The 21,525-nt window shown below is 45.9% G+C and overlaps 1 protein-coding gene across 1 annotated transcript in view; it reads right to left on the reverse strand.

The window, feature by feature from the left end:
- Positions 1–20,722, reverse strand: part of LOC311500667 (B-cell lymphoma/leukemia 11A-like) — a 32,181-nt gene extending 11,459 nt beyond the window's left edge. The window contains exons 1-2 of the mRNA XM_084562199.1: positions 20,038–20,722; positions 16,911–17,303 (exon numbers count right to left, since the gene is read on the reverse strand). Coding sequence (XP_084418325.1) covers positions 16,911–17,303; positions 20,038–20,092 — 448 coding nt within the window. The 5' untranslated portion in view covers positions 20,093–20,722. The remainder of the gene's footprint in view (positions 1–16,910; positions 17,304–20,037) is intronic.
- Between the last annotated feature and the right edge of the window lie 803 nt (positions 20,723–21,525).

Genomic DNA, 21,525 nt, shown 5'->3' on the forward strand with positions numbered 1-21,525 from the left:
CTTTAGATCGAGGGGGTGTCTCGGGGTCAGATGTAGCTCACAAATCCATTTTCCTTGGAAACGGAAAAGGTGGACGTCAGAGGGTGATTCTGTCACAAGTTCAGTGGATTTTTATGAATATCGCCGTCACATATCCTCCGTTTACCAAGCTGAATCCATTGCAATGAACATAAAGTTCTCTGATCATGTAATATGGACATAGCCACCGACAGTGAGACCTTCGTGTCCCAACTAACCAACATCCATTCATCCAACCCCCCATTCCTTATTCCATTATTTATTTACTGAGGAGAAAACTGGGCTGGGCAATGGCTCAAAAATTCCAAATCTTGATTAAAATTGCAAAATGGCCTCCTGTTCAGCCCTATTTCAGGACTTTCAAGACATTCTGACAGAGACAGTAAGAGAGAGGAAGTGGTCAGATACCCTGTATAACCTAAATGTGTTCCTCCAGTGCTCCTCTGCTCGGAGCTGGAACTCAACACTGTCTCTAGGACTAATCTTGAGGATTGATACCAACCAGGGGCCGCACCTTTGTGACACGTCGTTTTGGATAAATGCTTCAAATCAAATGAGTCAAGGTTGGACAGCACATTACAGTGCAGGATGCGGTTATCCAGTGACACAAGACTGTACGGTACATGTACGAGAGAAGACTGTAGGGTTAGAGGAGGGTGAAGGCAGCTTGGTAATGTACGTGTAACGTTTACTATCAATAACAGCCTGTAAGATGGATGGAACATATGCTTGGCCATGGCAGGCCACGCTCCACACAATTCTTCATCTTTGAGACTCGCCGTACCAGATTCCTGCCTACTAATTGAAGACATGTGGTCTGATCAGTCACTGCAGCAAAGAAAGAAAAATGGCTAAAATGGTGGACAATACGATCTATGCAGCAGAGAAAGGCGACACCGAGAACCCTGCTACCCTGTTATCCGACAGAAGCTGAAATTTACATTTTTACCAGTGATACTTTCAACTTGTTGCAACGTTAGTGCTTGTAAAAATCATCTGAAATCATGTTGAGCACAGCTGCATGTGTCCTTCCAGTCACATCCCATGCAGACTCACACCGTCAGTGGCCTGTTAAAAACACAGCATGCGGATCCTTCCTCTCATTCTCCCAGGAGGTGTGTCAGGAACATACATAGGTCCAAGCAGTACTGAGCGTGATATTAATTAAGGTAGCCAACCTGTAGGTTCCTTTGTGCCCAGCTGTAGAGCATAAATCAGGCTTTTAACGAGGCTAGGGCCCTAAGATCTCAAACCATGCTGGAATGCTACCTGCACAGCCATGCCAAAAATCTGTCTGGGTCTAGGGCTCCTATAGATCACTATGTTTATAAGGGGGGCTATAGCGACCTGCCCTGGGGAGGGAAAGAGGGAGGGCAATGCAGAGGAGCAGAAAAGGAGGGTGGCAAAAGGGGGACAAGAGCTATTTCTATTGGGTCATCAGGTTTATGTAAACATATGTAGTGCTCTTGTGCAAATGTGCACGTGTGTTGTATGTATATATAGTGTCTGGGGTGCACCACAACTCATCTCAGTTTTTATGACGAATCCACGTAACACCCAAAGGTAACCGAGGAAAATGAATATAAAACAGACAGAACTTATAATAGAGAGGGAGAGATTAAGACAGACGAGGAGGGTGGCTTTAAGACACAGTTAATACATGACTTAGAAGAATGTCAAAATGAGCTTCTGGACCTCAAAGAGAGTTGGTGAGCAGGACATGTGAAGAAAGCCTGTGGGCCTTTGGTGACAGAAGGATTTATTCGCAGACAGCTGCAGGACAGGACACACACATGTACAGACTGACTGACTGGCTGGCTGGTTGAACTCAGTCCACTTCCGAGCCACCATTTCTGCACAGAAAAGGGCCCATGAACTGAGACATTCCACACCAGGCACTAGCTAGACATACTTACACCCACCCACACACACACACACATTTATATATATAGTGAATAGGCAGACATAATGTAAAGGCACACTACAACACATGATGTAGCCTCTTTGCTAAAGCAATGTTGTAAACTGTGTGTTATTTATACTTTTGAATATATCAAATAGTACTGCAGTACTTTCCAATGCAATGTGTACAGTGGAAAGATTACCACCTATTAAACGATATCTGAATACGTGTGGAAGTGCAGAAATTTAGATTAATGTTCAGGCGATGGGGTAGAGCCTGTTAGTCAGACTGAACTCTGCAGCCCCACCTGAGATTTATGGGCCAGATGTTTGCGCCATTGCCTCTCTAACAGACTATGAAACTTCATTTACAGAAGGAAACAGTGGAGCACAGCATCACCGGCGCGCTAAGACGTTCCTACGCTAATGATCACAGAATAACAACTTTTCTCGTCCACTCTGGTTTTCCTCGTCTCTCGCGTGTCACGTATACAATCCAGGCCCTGACAGGAATGTAACCCTACTCCCTGCGAGCATGAACTCAGGTTCTAAGATCCACCCTGTCATGTTGAGAGGGGCTGACAACCCCTGACCGACACGGGGGTCACAAGGTCATTGAGCCCGGCGAACTGCTTGTGTTGCATTCCGAGAAATCAACTTTGTTTGCGTAAGGTCAAACTGTAAAGATCCTATATGCTCATTCCATACATGTCCATCTGATATGGCGTTTGCCCACAGAAAATCCCAAGAGGCCAGAGTGCCTGAGAATGCTTTAGAGACGACTGTTTCACGTTCCTTTGAAATTGCTCTATGGACATATAAAGACATAGGTTTGCTCTTAAGACACATGCCCTTTATCGCTATCGTCCAGTTTCATCACCTTTCCAGTACATAGAGGGGCAGCCGATGAAAAGAGGGATTAAGGGCAGTGAAAGAACAAGGATATTATCTGAAGAGGAAGGGGTGTAGCTGAAAGGTGTCAAGATGGCGTAAAGAGCTGCGAAGAGGAGAAGAAGGGAAAAACAAAAGAGTAGTGGACAGCTTTACACTGCAGCACCCCATTCTAGATTACATTAGTGGCAGCTGCTTCCTTTGTGTGGTTTTATGGCCTGGCCCCAAGAAAAAGCTGCTAAAATTTCATTTAATCTGCCGCAGAAACTCAAGTGTCTGTCAGCCACTCAAACAAGGGGGCCTAAAAGCACCGTGCTCTCATATAACTGAGGCAAAATAATGCTAATAATATCTCTCTCCGTGGCCGTACGGGCAGACATTTTGTGTAACCAAAGAGGGCTCGCCTGTGCCGCCGGTGCATGGGAAACTGGCCCGCACTCCCAGTCCAGGGGCACGGTCTTAATGGGTGAGAGAGCCAGACAACATCCTCCTTCTTCCCTCCTTCCCCACCCCCCCCTTTATCTTCACCTCCTGTTCATCCTTCCAAGTCATTAGCTTATGTTAATCGCTTAAACTAGCAAGAGTGACCCTCAATTTCATTTAGTATGCCACTATACTTAACAACAGATGATGACGCAGCTGCTGCAGCCGATTCATTAAGACTGCGTGGCCGAGCCGGTATTTTGCGCTTAACTTGTATTAACTTCTCACCAGACTATACAGAGAGCCATAATAAATAAGTAAGTTTTTACACATTCAATACTTTTTTGCCCTGCAAGGTTTGACCAAAGTCAGACTTTCGCCAAAAACTTTGGGACTTGAATAAGCTATAAAGAATGACCATTAAAGACAAATTCTTCCCAACTTCCAACTCCTGCAGCAAAAGACCCAGATACCTAAAAGTACAACACTTTTCTAGCTGTGCTGGCCTGACACAGGGATCGAGCTTTGACAGCAGTGGCAACTGACAGAAAACAGCAGTACAGGCAGCGGTTAGGGGCAGCTTCCTTCCTGGGCTTTGGGTTCACAAAATGACAAGACCACATACGTCCCATTACATATTATTCAGATAAACTGAAGAGAGGGGTTGGAGTGAGTGCGCTGTTTTGCTGTGTGATACCACTGTTGAAGCTTAAGGCAAAAAAAAAGGAAAAGGAAAAGGAGGAGGTTCAAGGGGGGCCTCTTTTCTTCAACCTGATAAAAAGATGGCAAGGGTGAGGAGAACCAAAGGGGGATGGGAGAGGACGGGTGAACTGAGAGGATACAGGAAAAGACCAAAGCTCAGAGCAGAGATAAAAACAGGGGGAGTGAGTTATAACAGCCATTCTGGTCAAGATCTCCTCTCCCCTATCGGACAAAAGTAAGCTAGTGACTTTATATCCCACAGGAGCAGGTCTCACTTGCTCAGTGCTCGTCCACTCAGGTTTGGCTTAGGCTTAAGAAACTGACACCACTGTGTGGGTTTAATGACAATGAAGCATGGCTCCGACATAAATGGAGAGTGATGTCGACCTTTCTCCTGGTCTTGCAAGACGTGCAGGTGTTTCTCCTCGCTGTCAAATTCACACAACTCAGAATTATTGAGATGCTCTGTTACTTGTTGAGTTAGTTGACTTAGTAGAATCTTTCCAAAGGAAAACAGCTGTAGTGTAGGCCACTAGTTATACTATGGGAGCTATAAACTCTGGCTAGAACTGATGTCAACTAACTTCAAAACACTTTATTCAGGGAAATGTGCATTTTTGCTGTCTCACTAGTTGGAAAAATTGATGCCACTGTCAGGCAATAGATATGCAGTAGTCGGTTAAGGTTAGCTTTCCTTAACATAGAGACAGGGATAGGTTTCTGTGGATCTATCCAAAAATAACAAAACACTCCTACTACCCCCTTTAACACACACTGTATCCTGATTAATCCATACAAAGTGTAAAAAACAACAACCATGTGTTTTCTACAGGGGGTTACTGCATGTGCCAGATAGTTTAATTGACTTCCTGTAGTTTCTGCTCGTAGTGACGACAGGCCTTGTGTTTAGCCGGTTCCCCCCCTCGTAAGTCTATAAAAGTGGAGCCAAGCTAAGTACAGTAATATTGATCTTCTCATCTAACCCTATTTCCCAAAATATCAAACTGTTCTTTTAATCTCCCGCTTCCTCGACTGAGCCTGCTCTGTTTAATCAAAGTGGGAGTGCACAAAAATTGATTGCTGACTTTAACACGAATTGCCCGGCCAAGGCCAGAAAAAAATAGACCATTGAGAACAATTTAATGAACACGCTCTCTCCAAAAATACTAATGGGCATTCACCCTTGCATTTTGCAAGACGCTGTTCGCAAAGCCAGCTAACATAAGGAAGAAAAGGAGAGAAAAGGGAAAGGAAAAGGCAATACAGGCACAAATGAGAGCTAATGAAGACATAGAAAGCTGTAAAGGGGGGAGGCGGAAGAGATGGGCGAGGGCAAATTAACCTTTTTAATTGGAGAGTGGTAGCCCTCTTTGGACCTTGCAGTTGGATCCAGAGTGCTGACAGATGATGAGAGGGAAATGGCAGGCCTATTACAGGCAATCTGGCCCTGCGACTTGGCAGACCACTGCAGTACCAGAGCCTGGGGAGAACAGGGCATGTCCAGCATGGAAAGCACTCACTGCCAGACCGCTCACTGGCAGAGAAGGGCTTGCCTCAATAAAGGTATAAATAGAGAATGGTTATCTCGGTACTTTGAACTATAGGGCAAAGGGTTGTCATAAGGGATACTGGTTTCTTGTCTGATAACAAAATACTACCTGGTCAAGAAAAAGGAGAAGGGCTTTGCTTCAATGAAAGAGAGAGAAAACCAGTCTGACAGGTATGAGAGAGGAGAATTTACAGAGAGGGAGGTGGTGTGGGGGTGAAGAAATGCACACTGAAACATTCGCACACCATTTTGAGTTCACCTGGCTTTGTAGCCATGCACACCCGACGCAAATACATCTGCACGGCGCTCGCAGAGGAGCCTGATTCAAGAGAAAAACATCAGAGAGGATAACTTCCTGTCTGTCTGTGTGTCTGGATGCGAGAGCCATGTTTATGTCTGGGGATACAAGGAAAACAAACATCAAGGTCAGAGAAGCTGGAGCCTGTCCAAGCGATAGATAGCCCCTTCTCAACAGGGCTGCAGGCCTGTTTTAACACACACCCTCGGGGGACACCAGGATTTAGACAGTGCCCTTAGGCAGGATTTCATATTGAATATCTGGACTCGTAACACCGGTCAGAGCTATTTCCCAAGTTGAATATTTCTCGCCTGACATCTGAGAGACACTTGTAAGTGAACAGCACGATACCAGAGTCAAAGATGAAATACAACACGCATCAAGCTAAATTTCCTGCCATGTTCTCCACACTTAGTCGACCTTCATTCATTGTCTCACTGTCCAGCAGACTGTTGCTGTAAACATAATCCTGATGCCCCATGTCTTTAATGCTGACCCCATTAACCAGGCGTCCATGGACATCTCGAGGTCAGCACCACTAAAACAAAGAATAGCCAGTCTTTATCGCCGTGCGTCAGTCTCTTCTCTTTGTCAGTCCATCGCTCAATCCACACATTCCCTTTTTTTCTTTCTATTTTTCTCCCTGTCCATCTGTCTTGAATTATGTATTCTAATGCAGTTAGAACAAGGCACAAAGTGGCAGCCCACACTGGGGTGCTTTTAGTCACGTCATGCTGAGCCACCCTAAAGGAGGACACACTAGAGTCCATCAGGTCTCACATTCTCCACATACATGTCCATGTATATGCATACACACATTACGCCTGTCTATCTGCCTCATCTGCCTGCATGTCATGCACACAAACTCTCGCTTGCAAATTTCTCCATCACTCTCTCCGTCTTTGTGTGTCTGTCCATAAACGCACACACACACACACACACACACACACACACACGTACACCAGACACATGGCCGAAGAGAGCAGACTACCATCTGGGAGTAGTGGCCGGCTTTGTCTGGGGTGGGGTGAAAGCGCCAACAAGAACCCCCCCTTAATACACACACGCACACACATAAACCATGCACACAACCCTTGCAGCAGCCCCCATCGCCCTCCCCGTCCAACTGCTCTAAGTGTGAGAGCTCTTCTCATACAATCTGCACATATACATATGCAAATTTGCAGGGGGCATTATAAAAACAGCCATCATCACACACACACACACACACACACACAGAAAGAAGCAAGATATTTAGTTAGGGCCTGCACTAAAGTAGCCACGCAAGAGTTTTGGAAAAGAAAACATGTTGCTGAGAAATGAGCAAGAACTGGAAGGCTGGGGGAAAAGAGGGATAAATAAAAAGAAGCCTCTTTATAAAAAAAAATAAAAACTAATGTGGGCATGTGTGAAATACATGCAAATGGGATTGCATGCATTTACACGCATAAACACATGCACGCACAGACACACATGATCTATTTTTTCCCCACAGGATGCGATGAATTTATACATAATTACTTGCATCATTATTTGACACAAGATGTCATCACATCTGTCCACCGTGCTCAGATTCAACATTATTTTACACATGTGTATACCTTTTGACGCGCATTGTAGACATTTATCACTCAAACCAAACTTCAAAGAGCGAAAGGAATTCACACAAATAAGATACAAGGTGAATCAGGTTCTGTCGGGCTTCACGTGAACTTCAAGTCTTTTGTCAGGTGTTCATTTGTCATAATCAACGAGGCCGTGAGCGAGAGCGGCAAAAAAGAATGGGAGAGAAAGACAGGCATGCAGAAAGAGAAAGCCACAGACACCTGCAAGACTAGCTAGAAAGGAGACACCTAATCCGCTCCTATTCTTACATAAACCTCACCATGGCTTCGCACAGCTTTTCACACAAGTTTCCCACTTTCGGCGAATCACTTTTCTCACCTCGGGAGTTCACATGTTTGTCCTCTAATAATTCTATGCTACTTTTTTCGGCTTGCTATTGTAATCGTGTTTCACGTTAATCAGACAGAATTGAATTAAGATGACACAAGATGAATGCGGTAGTCTAAAGAAGGACACAGACAGAGCGCTCCACAGTCCTAGAGTGATGAAGTCTCGGCTCCTTGAATTCCTTAGATGTCCATGATGTGACAGAGCTTTCTGATGTGCCATCTCGAGGCAGGTTCTGTGTGCGAGCTGAAAGCATTTGAAGTGGAATAGTGAGCAGCCTGCTCTCAAGACTCAGGGGACACATCCGAGTCATAATTAGGAGAGAGGCTCTGTTCATATTTTATAGCGTTCAGCGACACAAACACGTCCTCATCCACAGGCACGATCTCCATTACTGCCACATGTGTAGGTACACTGGCTGTATGAGATATGGTTACATGTGGAGCTGACACAAATAGGAGGCTTCTCGCCCACACGGCACAACAGTCCATTATGTGCATCTTCCATATCAAATTCTATCCCCCAGTTTTCACCACTCTCGTGTTTGCTGTAATGTTTTCAGTACACAATAGAGGCAGTGGTGTTAAGCTCATGTTGCCCCATCAAGAGGAGAGCACCAACAACAACCAAACACTTTTCCCTCCTCTTCCCACCCTGTTTACGACCGGATCCATTCGTCTCTCACTTTGTTCCCACGCTCCCTCGCTTCTTTTTTCTCTCTCCTCTGCATTGTCCTGTGCCCTCAGGTTAGAGGTTCTCTGTGATTCTACCACTAAAGCCTGGAAAACAGGGGAGGAGGACGAGAGGAGGCGAGCTGGAGAGAGAGAAGAGGGAGAGGAGGGCCGGGCCACAAGGCCTGTCCGTCTGCCTCCTTCGGCCTGGCTGCCTAACCGGTCTGAACTGGTTCTGACATAGGTGAACCAGAGACGTGTCCTCTTTCGCCTCTGGACAAAAAAAGGGCCATGGTGGCATTCCATCTACAGTCAGCAGGTACCAGGGAAGAGTGCATCTGTGTGTGTCTGTGTGTGTGTGTGTGTCTCCCAAGACCTTTGAGGCCTGGATCATTGCCAAGTTCATCTGTTAATGGACAGCTACTAGGAGAGCTACCCCATCCCCCTCTATCCCTCCTCTCTCTCTTCAGCAGCCGTGCCTGCTCACGACCCCCCCCCCCCCCCCCCCCTCCCCCTTAACCTCCCCAACCCCCCATCCAGGCCTGCTCCGATACAGACTCTCCCTCTTTCTCCACTCCCTTTCTCTCCCTTCCCCTGAAAGCTATATCATTCCCTTTCTCGCTGTCCTGCTCCTCCTCCTCACTGCCCCCCAACACTCTGTGCTGCTCCTATTCAAGATAAACAGAGTGCTTCAAGTTCAGGGGACACCCTGGGACCCTTTAACAAAGCCATCTATCATGCTGTCTGCTTGAGACTCCTTTGGCCATAGCGGGGTCTGCTGCTGCGGCTGCTGCGGCTGTTACGTCTCTCTCAGTCCATGTGTGTGTGAGTGTGAACACCCACAGGCTGGACATAGACCAGCCAGCCAGCCAGCCAGCCAGCTAACTCTGACTAACTACTCACACTAGCTGATCCCCAGCTGGACAATTTCCCCACTGTTTTTTCTGGCCCCTACAGCAAAGACTAACTCACCCCCCTCACCCCATCAGTTAAAAAGAGACAAACTCCTGACTCGAAGACACGCCGCAGAGAGAAGAACAGCACGCACATGCATGCCACTTTCTCTCCACACCTTGGAGATGGACTCCACTGACCCCCTCTCCGATACCCCTTAGGTCAAACTGCGGGACGATTAACCAAACTGTCAACAGCTTAATAGTCTGGGAATAAGAGACTGACAGTAGGCCTCCAAGCTGTATGTAAACACTATGGAGATTATGAATGGTGCATGACAGAGAGAAAGGGGACAGAGAGAGAGAGAATCCTTGTTCACACAAGGATATGGCCACATTTATGGCTCTAAGTATCTGGGTAGTCTATTATACAGATACGTTCTGATTTTCTACATTGTGCTGTATTCCATTGCTTTTTATGGGGGCAGCAATGTTGATCCATGTACAATTATATAAACTGAAACAGCTATTTGCTTTATATATATATCTATATATATATATATATATCCAATGCTGCACAATTTCTTGAAATGAGTTCCTGAGCAGGTACATTTCTCAATAATGCTGATAAAAAGGATTACAGGAATATTTACAAGTTAAGATGCATGCAGTTAAGGGGCCATAGAGAGGTTTTCCTGGCTAACTACTGTGACAAGAGCTGGCTAATCAACTCTTGACATCACAAGCTCACTCCAGGCACTCACGTCATGGTCACACAGACACTTATGCACTTTGTGTCCTCCCTCTCTTCCCTCTCTTTCTGCTTGTCCTCATGTATCTCTCCAACAAACAGCCACAGCGGCGGGCCCGAAAGCCCAGCAGCTGACGTCCTCTCCAGCCTCTTAGGAGAGCGGGGACCGGCCTGCAGGTTTTAGAGCGCTAAATTATCCATTAGATGTTATCAAGTTGTAGCAGGGCGATGCCATTCTGCTAGGAACCATCAATCTTTCATAAGTCCCAGACACGGCGCACATTGGGAAAGCACTACCAGAATCTCCCAGCACACCATCCACCCCATCCACCTCACCAAACTGCACGCAAACTATGTACCCACAGTCAAGCAGACATTCACACAGAGTCAACAAATACACATACTGACATAAATGCAGCCAGGTACACGCTCTTGCACTCAAGCGCCGCAGGAACAAGCCGGACAGAGTTTAGGGAACAACCAGTTCTACATTTCTTTCGTCTTTTACTCCTCTTCTAGCTCACTAGTCCACGCACAACATTTTGAGCCAAGCTTCAAAATTTACCTAAACTGTGTTTCACTACTCCCCGCACTATAGCTTCCCTTGCGCACACTTCCTTTATTTTTTTTTCATCTCTCTTTCCCTCCCTCTGCTTCTTGCCGTGGCCTGGCAGGCAGGCAGGGCAGACATGCTCAAAATGCGCTCCGGTAATGGGCTAATCAAAAATGCAAAACAATTGGCAATTACCGCGCGGGGCCCTAATGGTCATTAGAATTTACAACAAGGTAATGAACTGAGAGTCAGCTCAGTCCATGCATATTCATAAAGCAATCAGGCCTTTGAAGATTAAAGAAGCGCTTCAAATTTAAATGAGGGCGCCAGCGTGTTATCAGTGAGATTCAGGCCGCAAAAGTAAAGGGTGCCTGGGACAGGAGTGTGCATTTATTAGTGCGTGTGTGTGTGTGTGGAATGAGGGCTGCGGGTCAGTTTGGTGTGAGGGGAGGAGTGGAGGTGTATGTGTGTGAGTGTCTATGTGCATGCATCCATGCATAAGTGATCACCGTGTGTGCGTGTGTCATTCTCATTTTTGGTGCCAGCTTGTGTCTGCATGCTTTTGTCCAAAACAAACTGCAGTACACCAATACGACCATGCAGCCTTAAGTGATTCGAATAACTAATTAAAACTCTCAAAAATGAATGAAGTCGTTAACTTCCGATCATCATTTTCAAAAAGGATTATGGGATTTGAATCTAAGATCAAATGTACAGTTAAGTTGAGCTATTAGGAAGCCAGTGAGCATTTGAACATAAAATCCCCTGAGGAATGAGCAAGCTATTAGTATACATTTATGAAAAACTGCAGCGGCAGACATGCTTTGCATGTACATGGACAGCACTTTCAGACACACACCAACACATACAAACGGAGGACTGTGAGTTTTCACAAGTGTACCGTCTGACAGAGGGGCCCTCTCTGTCCCGTATCTCTGCTTGAGATAAGGCGGGCGAGACACAGCTGTAGACGACCACCCACCCACATACAAAAGATACAAACAGGCTCACACACACCCAAAGACACACAATTCTGACAGGGCAAGTCCGGCACACAGGCCTGCCAGACAGCAGAGTAAGGAACACTAGAGAGGCAGATAGTGACCAGGATCAGCAGGTTCAGACTAACGTGATGCCCCCGTCACGGCGGCTCTCCCATGGCCTCAGCATTATCAGCTTGGGTGTGAGAAAGACAAAGCAACAACCACAGCCTTAAACACAAGAGTCACAATAGATACAGCAGAGGTCGAGTTGACATTCTGAGTGTAGTGATTGTAACAGTGTGATATAGACTCTTGGATACATAAATAATAAAATCTAGATCAGTCTCTGTGACCTAAATGAAGACTTGCAGAATTATGACAAAAAGGACGGATTTGTTACAAAAACATCAAAAGGAAAATTACCTCGTCAAAATCTGTTCCCATTCACACACCAAACTTCCTAAAATAACACTTCTGTCCTTTCTGATTTGATCTGCCACTTCCTGAGCTGCAGCTGTATCAAAGACACTTTTTCGTCTCAGTTTCTGTTCTGTCTAAAAATAAAGTCATTAACCTGCAGGTGGTGAAGCCGGCGGCTGGCATGACAGGCCCTGACGCTGTCAGATGACCCCTGACCCCGTGATGAGACTGCCTGCCACGCTATTGACAGGACAGCGGCAGGACACGCTTATTTCTGAGGATACCTTCTCATCCAGCGTGACGTGGCTGTAGACAAACAAGGCTGTTTCTGTCGTATAGCTTGGTCTGACAGCAGGTAAAGGGCATAGAAAGGCAGCGTGTGTGTGAATGTCTGCGCTGGTGTCTGACTCGATCTGCAGCCAAATCTGTGAGAGCGAGAATGAGCTCTAGAGTGGATGTTGGAAGCCTTTTAAGAGGTGCAGACACGCTAATGTAGCCAAAACTTTCAGTTCCAGCCCCTCGAGACGAACTACTGGAGCGATGCGTGGAGGGAGAACATGAGCGAGAGAGGGAAAGAGATAGAGACAGAGAGAAGAGTACAGGGGAGAGTACAAGAGAGCGAGAGGGAAAGGGAGGGGAGGGGAGGGGGCTGAAATAAGGATCATATGTTTCTGACAGATCTCATCAACTCACAACACATCATGGGGCCTCTGCCACAACACTTTCATTACAGACAAAACACGGGTTCACAGGAGGGGATTTACACTATACGTGTGTGTCTGTGTGTGTGCCTGCAAAAGAGGGGGTGCATTGTTGCGTTCACAAAACAGGTGCGTGTCTGTGTACATTTGTGGGTGGGTACATGCATTTGTGTGAGCCTCTTTTTGTGTGTCCCCGTGCGGGTCTGTGTGAGTCTGTGTGTGCGTGCATACTTCAACTAGCCTCCACCTGAATGGCCCGAGGCTGTGGCGCAGGGGTTGTTAGAAGACAAACAGAGACACAGGAAGCCCAAGCCAGGAGCCCCCGAGGACAGCACACACACTCCACGGCATACCTACCCTTAAGTACACACACACACGGCCCCCGTTGTCAGTCGTACACACCACCTCGCCGTACGTTTTGCCTGCAAAACCCGCAAATCAGATACACCTCCCTTTTACACGCACGTAAATTAAGGCCCAGCCTGTCCCTCGGGCCCACCGCTGTGTGCCAAGTATGGCCTGGCATGGTCCACAGAGGGGTGTCCTCGGGCGAGGCTTGCCAAGTCAAAGACTCTTTCATGTTCAGCCTGCACACCCAGGCTAGTAAAGCTTTGACAAACAGCAAGACACACACACACACTCTCTCTCTCACACACACACAAAACTATAAACAGTTTAAGTGGTTAAAACCACGCTCGTACCCACATAAATGCACACATATGCACGTACAGTACATTAGATTACCACCGCATCCCCACTCGAGATGTAAACACTCGCTGGGCTTCGGCGCTCGAACGCAGCCACTAACACTTAATCCAACAACAAAGGCTGACGAATCTCCACCGACAACATTTGTGGGTGTTTAGAGCTTGGCTGCAGAATACAAAAAAAAAAAAAAAGGTCCTCTATGAAAAATTCATCCTTAAAACCATTCCTGTTCACCTTCATTAAAACTTAGTGGAGCCCACTGCCAGAAATAGGACAGATTTTTATCAGAGCCCAAGAGCGACTGTAGGATCAAATTAGACTCAATTCTTACAGACAATAGAGTGTTTCTGTTAAAATATTAGCTGGTGTCCGATAATAACAGCAGTGTGCATCTGTGCCTTTTCAGTATCAATTAAAGTGATCGCCGGAACAAAGGCACCCCATTTAAACTGAACAGTGACCCATATGCCTGCATACACACTGGACAGAGGAAAAGATATCACGACCAAGGAGCCTCTCACACACACTCGCCACACACTGCCCAGCCCCCCGGTTCTGCCTGACAGAATATGCCCAGTGTGTATATGTATGTGATAGGGGGGTGGAGAAAGGTGGCACAGCGCCAGTACGTAGCCTGCTAAATACCTTTGTCTCCACAGCACACGGGGAGAAACAAGACAGGCAAGCTGCGGCTGGAAGGCGCGCTACAGCCGTGGAGAGGTGTTACAAGAAATTCTCCTCTTCTGTTAGAATGTTTTCCTCCTCATAGAGGGAAAAGGGGAAAGGTGGCTGCCATAATTGACTTAGTATCGATTCAGAATCCAGGTTACAATGGAGGCTGCGCGCTGGAAGGGAGCGGGAGTGTGGGATGGTGGTCGATTTGCACGGCTACAATGGCCTCATTAACACACGTGGCTACGCTGGCGAGAATGCAGGAGGCGCTGATGCTGGGACAGATAAATACAGGGCAGGATAATTTAGCATTGCGAGCGCCAAAAAAAAAAAAAAAAAATTGTGGCACCTAACTCATACAATCTAGTGAAGACAAATGATTTGTAAAAAGCACTAATTATGGTATATAGGACATGAAGAAGGCAATATACAGTGGTGTGTATCCTAAATCATAAAAACATCTTGCTCCGATTATTCAGTGTAGGAAGACCAAACAATCATTTATCGCTATGATAACCATCACATTTAGCCCATGTAATAATAAATGTGAATGTAAGTAAAAGCAATGAATCCACTTCACCAGGATGCCTCTGTAATATTAAGTGTGCCCTATGAGATAAATGCAGTTTTACACTGCAGTAACATAGTTTGTTTGAGAAACCATCATCTGCTCTTTTTCTGGGCCATCCATAATCTGTAGACAAGCTACGATGCCCCTATGCATATCTTAATTTGTTTATCATGCAAATGACGGTACGCGGGCTGCTCTGCCCTCTCCTAACGGCCCACAGCTCCAGACTGCAGACCCCAACCCCAGCTGCAGTCATGAGACTCCCAGACGGCCTCAGCTGTCCCACAGACAGAGACCGAGAGGCACATCTCTAGTCCTGGGTCTATTGCAGACTGACCCCCCAAACTCCTCCTCTCTTTCCCCATCTCCCCCACCTTCAAGTTCAGCCGTTCAGCGCGTTAAGTCCCTTTACTACAGCAGCTTCCTATTCCGAGCCCTTGCCTTTGTAACCATCCATACGGAAATCCATTTGTGTCGAAGGATATTTCAGGAGATGGGAGGGAGCAGAGGGTTCACTTACGTTCGAGTGTTTGCAGATATAGAAAATGTTTAACGGTGAAACATACACTCCACTGCAACGGACTGGACATGAGGGAGGCGTAGGGACTCCATGTATTGAGATGCCTCAGCTCAGTGTCAGCCTCTAACTGAGCAGGGGGAGAGAACATGGCAGCTAGCATATGGAGTATGGGGTGGCGCGCTGGCACTGCCAGTCTGGATACATCAATCTTGGCCCGAAGAAAACAGAGGCGGGGGGAGGCTGCCTTACATGCATACAGTGTGTGACTGATGTATGGCTGCATCGGCCGAGTGTTTCTCCTTTTGATCATCTGAAATGCTGCCCTCAAACGTTACAATGAAATCATATGAGGTGTTACGACAGGACACCACCTCGCTCCACATATTAACCCAAGCAAATCCATTACTGTTACACAATGTCCAGCGACAAAAGGCCTATAAATAAAGCTCTGCTCACAATGCGAGTGACCTTATGATATCATGTGAACTTCGCTGCATGATGATCCAAATGAGCAAAGAAAAGCATGTTCGAACAGCTGACAGGGCCAAGAGGCATTTCAGATGTGCACGAGTGTGTGTTTGAGAGGGCGCGTGTGTACATGTCTTTTGCGCGTATGCGTGCGCAGATGTTTAACAAACTGCACGCTAATGAACAGTGGCCATTCTGTATGACAGCGGGCCAACTAACAGAGAGCAGATAACAGTAGCCCATCTGCAAAGCTGTAGCACTGACTAATACAGTAGAGCACAGCACTTTATTTAGTGCTACTCTCTATGCGTTTAGCCTGAATTGGCTTCAAATTAAATCACAACTGCCCAGACAATCAGCACAATCTGGCACACGCTATCGGATCCGTTGAAGGAAATGAATAAACATTCAAATGGGCTGGTCAGAATCAAACCCCACTCCATAAAACCAGTCACGAGGGACCCATGCTTGTTTGCACAGCAACTCATGTTTTCACTACAGCCTCATTTAGCCCCCGTGGACAACCAAAAAAACCAACCAGCCGCCTTAAGAAGTCCTTAATTACTCAAATCAAGGAAAACACTGACAATTAGTGGCCGCAGATTTCCCCAAATAAACACTTCTTCCTTGACAGATCAGCATAATTACATTCTCTTCTATCTCTTTTTAATTTTAGCATCAGAGTGAGCCTTCGCAGGCGCATATTTGAGGGTACAAGAGATATGGCGGTGTAATAAGCCAGGGAGGGATGGCGATACATCTCTCATCACCACATGAGAGAGAGTCTGGAGTCCACGGGATCTGAGCACATCTGTGATGCAGCAGCAAACCAAGAGAAATCTCTTCTTTTACTCTCTCTCTCTCTCTTTCATGATCTATTTCTTTGTCTGTCTGTGTGTGAGTGTATTTTTCACTGTCTGCAAATGTTTCCTTTTCTCACAATCATTTTTAGGACGACTGGTCTTCATGTGGGTTCATGACTCAACTAGGGAGAATTCACAGCTCCTAAATGTAGCAGCAGATATTTCACACCCTGGTTATGCAGATTGGAAGCATCCCCACTACAAGAAGCGACACCAGGAAATTCAGAGAGAGCATTTGTTCTCCTCCTGAAATAAACTCCCTCTGAACCTCAGAAACCGAGGCCCACTTGAAACAACTCTAGACCTTAAAGGCTCATGTACGTCACACTTTTTTTTTTTCTCTCTCTGCTCATCTGTTTACTCGTGCGTGGCAGCCATTTTAAGCTCCCGGGGTGTTTACCTGTGATATTCTCCTGCTTGGGGATTATTCCTTGCATGGGCGCAGATAAACAATCCTCATCCTGTGGCGACACCTGAACGGCCACCTCCACAGGTTGCCGCACCCTCCGCGGGTGCTGATGGTGGGTTCGCGAGTGTGAGGATGACGTGGAGAGGGGCGAGGCGAGCGGAGAGGACGGCGGCCTGTCCAGAGGTTTGTCCGTACAGAGGCTACCGTGGCACTGCCTCCGTTTGTGTTCGATGAACAGCAGGATGTCTGCCAGGGGGAAGCGGGAGTGGCACTGGCCGCAGGTCAGCAGGTCCTGGTCCCCTTTAAGGGGCTCACCCTGAGCCACTCCCAGCCTGGGGGAGTCCTGAGAGTCTTCTTCTGGTAAAACGCCTGAGAGCGGCTCAGCTGGAAAGCATACAAGAAAATGATTGTGTCAAACAGTACAGTTGCGTGAAGGCGGTCAACAAATGCTTCAAGAGATGCGGTGGAAAGGCCTGCGTCACACTGCTACCACACATTCTTATAGACATGTGAAAGAATAAGGTCAGGTTGTTAAAAAAATATACAACGTTTTTTAAGAAAAAAAGGAGGGAGTAGAAAGAAAGAGAGAAAGAGCACACAGACTGCTTCGATAAGGACTGACATGTTCAGCTTGCAGGCAGCAGTCAAACGATTAAGTTGCTTGACCCTCTTTATTGTGCTGCCAATCTCACTTTTTTAATGAACCTAACACCTCTGAGAATCAAAAAATAGATTCTAATTTGAGTTCAAGATGATTGGACCCCATTTCGTTAAAAGTGCTGGGATCTCGTGAACCAAGGTTAGACATTGAGGGGTTGGATGTGGAGTAGGTCCCTGAAGTACCGACAGAGAGAGACGAGAGAGGAGAGGGAGAGAGAGAGAGAGCATTTTAAAAGAAGTAATCTAGCTACATGGTAAACGACATTGGGCGCCCCGACTGGGATGTTGAGATAAGATGTGATGAATTCTTGCCGCTGGTTCAACCTTTAATTCTATATCGGGTCAGATGAGAAGGCGGTGAGGGACTATGCAAGATAGACCCTGTTACCTGTATGTTCAGCTGCATTAAAGATGAGGGAATTCGCCGCTATTTTACTGAAGCTTATCTTAACCAGCTTATGCCTTGGACATAGGCGAGGTGTGCGAGGTTGGGATGGGTGGAAAGATTTTCTTCAAACCAAATAATCTCATTTTGATGCCGAGGAAGAGCGATGTGAATAACTTTGAAAACTAAAATATAATCCCTTTTTCAGACATCTCACTGCGCCAGAATTTAAAGCAGTTTAGGCCAGTGTTTCCCACTGGGCTACAGCAGCAGGTCTGTTTCGGGAAAATCATTAGGCCTCTTAGTTTGCCATTTTTGATGATTATGACCCCCTGAAATAACAGTGGAACAACAATTTATTTTTTTTTCCCCCTCTCACTCCTTGAAAATTGCCAAAGGGACTTGTTTTTCATTTTCAAATACGTGAAAATGAAAAACAATATTCAGTATATCAACGCATCAAGGACTCTCTCTGCCCATATAAATGTGTAATAGCATTTATTTGCTCCATGGCAGCTTATGATAAGGCCACAAAGCCCAATTATGCAAAGTGTTCCTATGCAGTCTCAAGTATTCAAATTAAGTGATCAAATTAATAATGTGACCGGATATAAAAACACAGTAAATCTGCCAAGTGTAGAATTTATGTTGGCTACAAATGAAACATCTGACAGTGTAAACTAAAATACAAATACATGTGTTTATGTTTTTGTAAATGGTTTCATGAGAAAATATGCAGCTTATGCCTGCATTTAAACATCTTTACAGCTATAAATATGTTATTTAAGTACCTCAAAAAAAGAGAAAAAAAATACATGAGCATTACAGGGGACATAAAATATACAATCACTTATTTCTGCAGAAACGATCCTCTGCATGCGCTTGGTCAAGCAGCACAGGGATAACGTGGATCAAGTTCAAGTTCACAAGGGCCCTATAGGAGTACAATCGCATTGCGCCCCCCACTGGCAAACCTTCAGACAATTATCCCACAATTGAAGGAATACATGTTGCAAGAGCATAATTGGTTTCGACCGAAATGGCAACATGAAGCAGAGACGTGTTTACTACAAGAATGATTAAGACCAAATGAAACACCTTTACGCATTTAATCTCCAACTTAAACTCACACTAAAGCAACATGGATATTTGGAGACGTCTCCACATTCACTGACGCGCGGAGAGCGTTTTGGGAAAGCAGCCCCTGCTGTCAGCCGACGAATGCTGGGGAATAATTCACCCACAAACGTAAATGTGTCTCTGCAGTGAGGAAAACCTGCCGTTCATTCTGAATCAATGCCCTGCGTTTTTTACCACAGGCGCGCGTAAAACGACTTTCCTGCTTTTCTCCTCCGTGATCGCAGAGCAGTGTCGCGCACGGAGGTCCGTGTGTATTTATGCGGCGGATATCTTTTAATGACACCAGATAACCCACGGCTTAATGAATACGCGGTGTTTAAACATCAGCCGGGAGGAATTTGTTGCAAAGAATCAGCATTCCTTCTAGGTAACGCACACGAGGTCTCTGCGCTGTGGACAAGTGGATATGTAAACACCACTTCCCCGTGTCCAAACCGGCTCAAACCTCTGTAAATACATTGTTAGAATAATAATAAAAAACAGAGCAGATTGTAGTGGTAGCGGTTTCACAAGAGACACTTGGAAACTTAGCAGTGGACGGCAGCAGTTGTGAGACTGCACTGTCTTCATATAGGCAAAGGTCTCCGACCATAAAGCTCCTGCATGCCCTTTAATGGCGAGAGAAGCCTTGAAGGCTGCGTTATACAACGCGTTAACTAACATAAGTTGGAGCTCCAGGTCACGTTGTTTGGAAACTTTCACCGGTTTCGCCACCATCATTTTAGAGATAACCCGCAGTGCTCTTGGATATGTTTGCATTTTGTAATTTCGCTCCGGACAGCGGTGGGTCCGTGACTCTGTCCTACCTATTAAAATCCCCCAAGGAAGTTGCCCTGAACCAAAAGAAAAAAAAAACAAAAGCAAAACAAAAGGAGGGTCTCTGAGAGAGAGAAACAGACACACTAAGTCAAAATGCGATTAATCTTCACTTACGCGAAAACTCCCGTTTGCTCAAGTGCTGGGGTTTGCCTTGCTTGCGGCGAGACATGTCGATTCAGTGGCGGCTGTTCAGCTGAGTTCACATTGGGAAATCCGTTCCTACAAGGTAGACTCCAAATGAAATATCTTCATTGATGCGCCTGACATCCAAACTGGAAAAGGGGAGCTGCGGATCATACAGAGGCTGAGGCGTTGCGCGCTGCGGGCTGTGCGGAGCTCTTCATGACTTTTTCGCAAAGAGAGAGTGATGGGGGTACGGTGAAGCCCCCCTGAGCTGCAAGTTCAAGTGCGGACGTGACGTTCCTGCGAACTTGAACGTCAGGCGGTGGACGAACTGAGACATACAAAACATGGGCAGGGCGAAGCCGGCCAGTGGGAGGGGGACAAGACATAATAAAAACCAATGGACAGTCATTATGGACTACCTATGCAAGAGAAAAAAAAGAGAGAGAGACCCCGAAGACACCAATGGACGAAGGGGATCAAGGGGGCTGGGCTAAGAGAGAGAGAGAGAGAGAGAGCGAGAGAGAGAGAGAGAGAGAGAGAGAGAGAGATGTCCACCGAGACAAGCAGCAAGCAGTATGTATGCATGTATCTGGGATGTAGAAGAGGATATACCCTGCGCTAAGATTCATGTTTATTGGAGTTTATTCTCAGGCTCATATGAATATGCAGCATTTATGTAAATGTACAGCGCAGACTGGATGCCGTCTTACAAAAACATGAAGAAGACAGAAAGCCTTACAACACGTTGCCGTTTCATTACGGCAAATGAATTTAACGAAGAGTGGTTTTTCAAAGTATCAGATCCGTTTAAACATTCCTCTTTTCGGTTTTATTCTTGTAAGGGAGACTGAGGATGTGCTCTCACAAACGATGTCTCACTTTGTTTTAGTTTTTTAATCAGCTTTCATGCGGGGGATATCAGTGTCTTAAATGCCAGAGACTGAAATTCCGAGATCCCGTTAATAGTGTGTCTAACAGTCTGTTGAAAGACATATAAAACATTTCAATTAGAATCCTGAGTCTTTTGATCTACCAAATAATCTGATAATCCTGACGGTCTTAAACAGACTGTAGTAATGGTGAGAAGTCAATTACCTGAGTAAAAAGCACATGGGTCTATACTGAAAAGCTATGAAAGGAGACGTGACTAGACTTCTCCTCTGATCTCAGTGTTTTCGTCTGGCAGGTGGAATCAGCAGAAACATTTCTGTAAATGAAACGGCCAAAATAAGGTGCTACAAAAGACTAAAAATCTCAATCAGTGATGTATTGGGGTGTTAACAAACACAATGCGGAAGATTTACAAGATATACACTGTGATGCTCAGGCATTTAAGTATTGCTTATTTAGATTTTTTTCTTAAATATGTGAACTGCTAGATTATTTTTCTCATTTAATTACCATCTTCCTCTTCTCGCTTGTGAAAATGCAAGAATCGTTTTAACAAATGTATTCGTCCTATTTTATCGTTTGAGT

The sequence above is a fragment of the Chelon labrosus genome (genome assembly GCF_963514085.1).
Source record: "Chelon labrosus genome assembly, chromosome: 2".
Taxonomy (NCBI): Eukaryota; Metazoa; Chordata; class Actinopteri; order Mugiliformes; family Mugilidae; genus Chelon; species Chelon labrosus.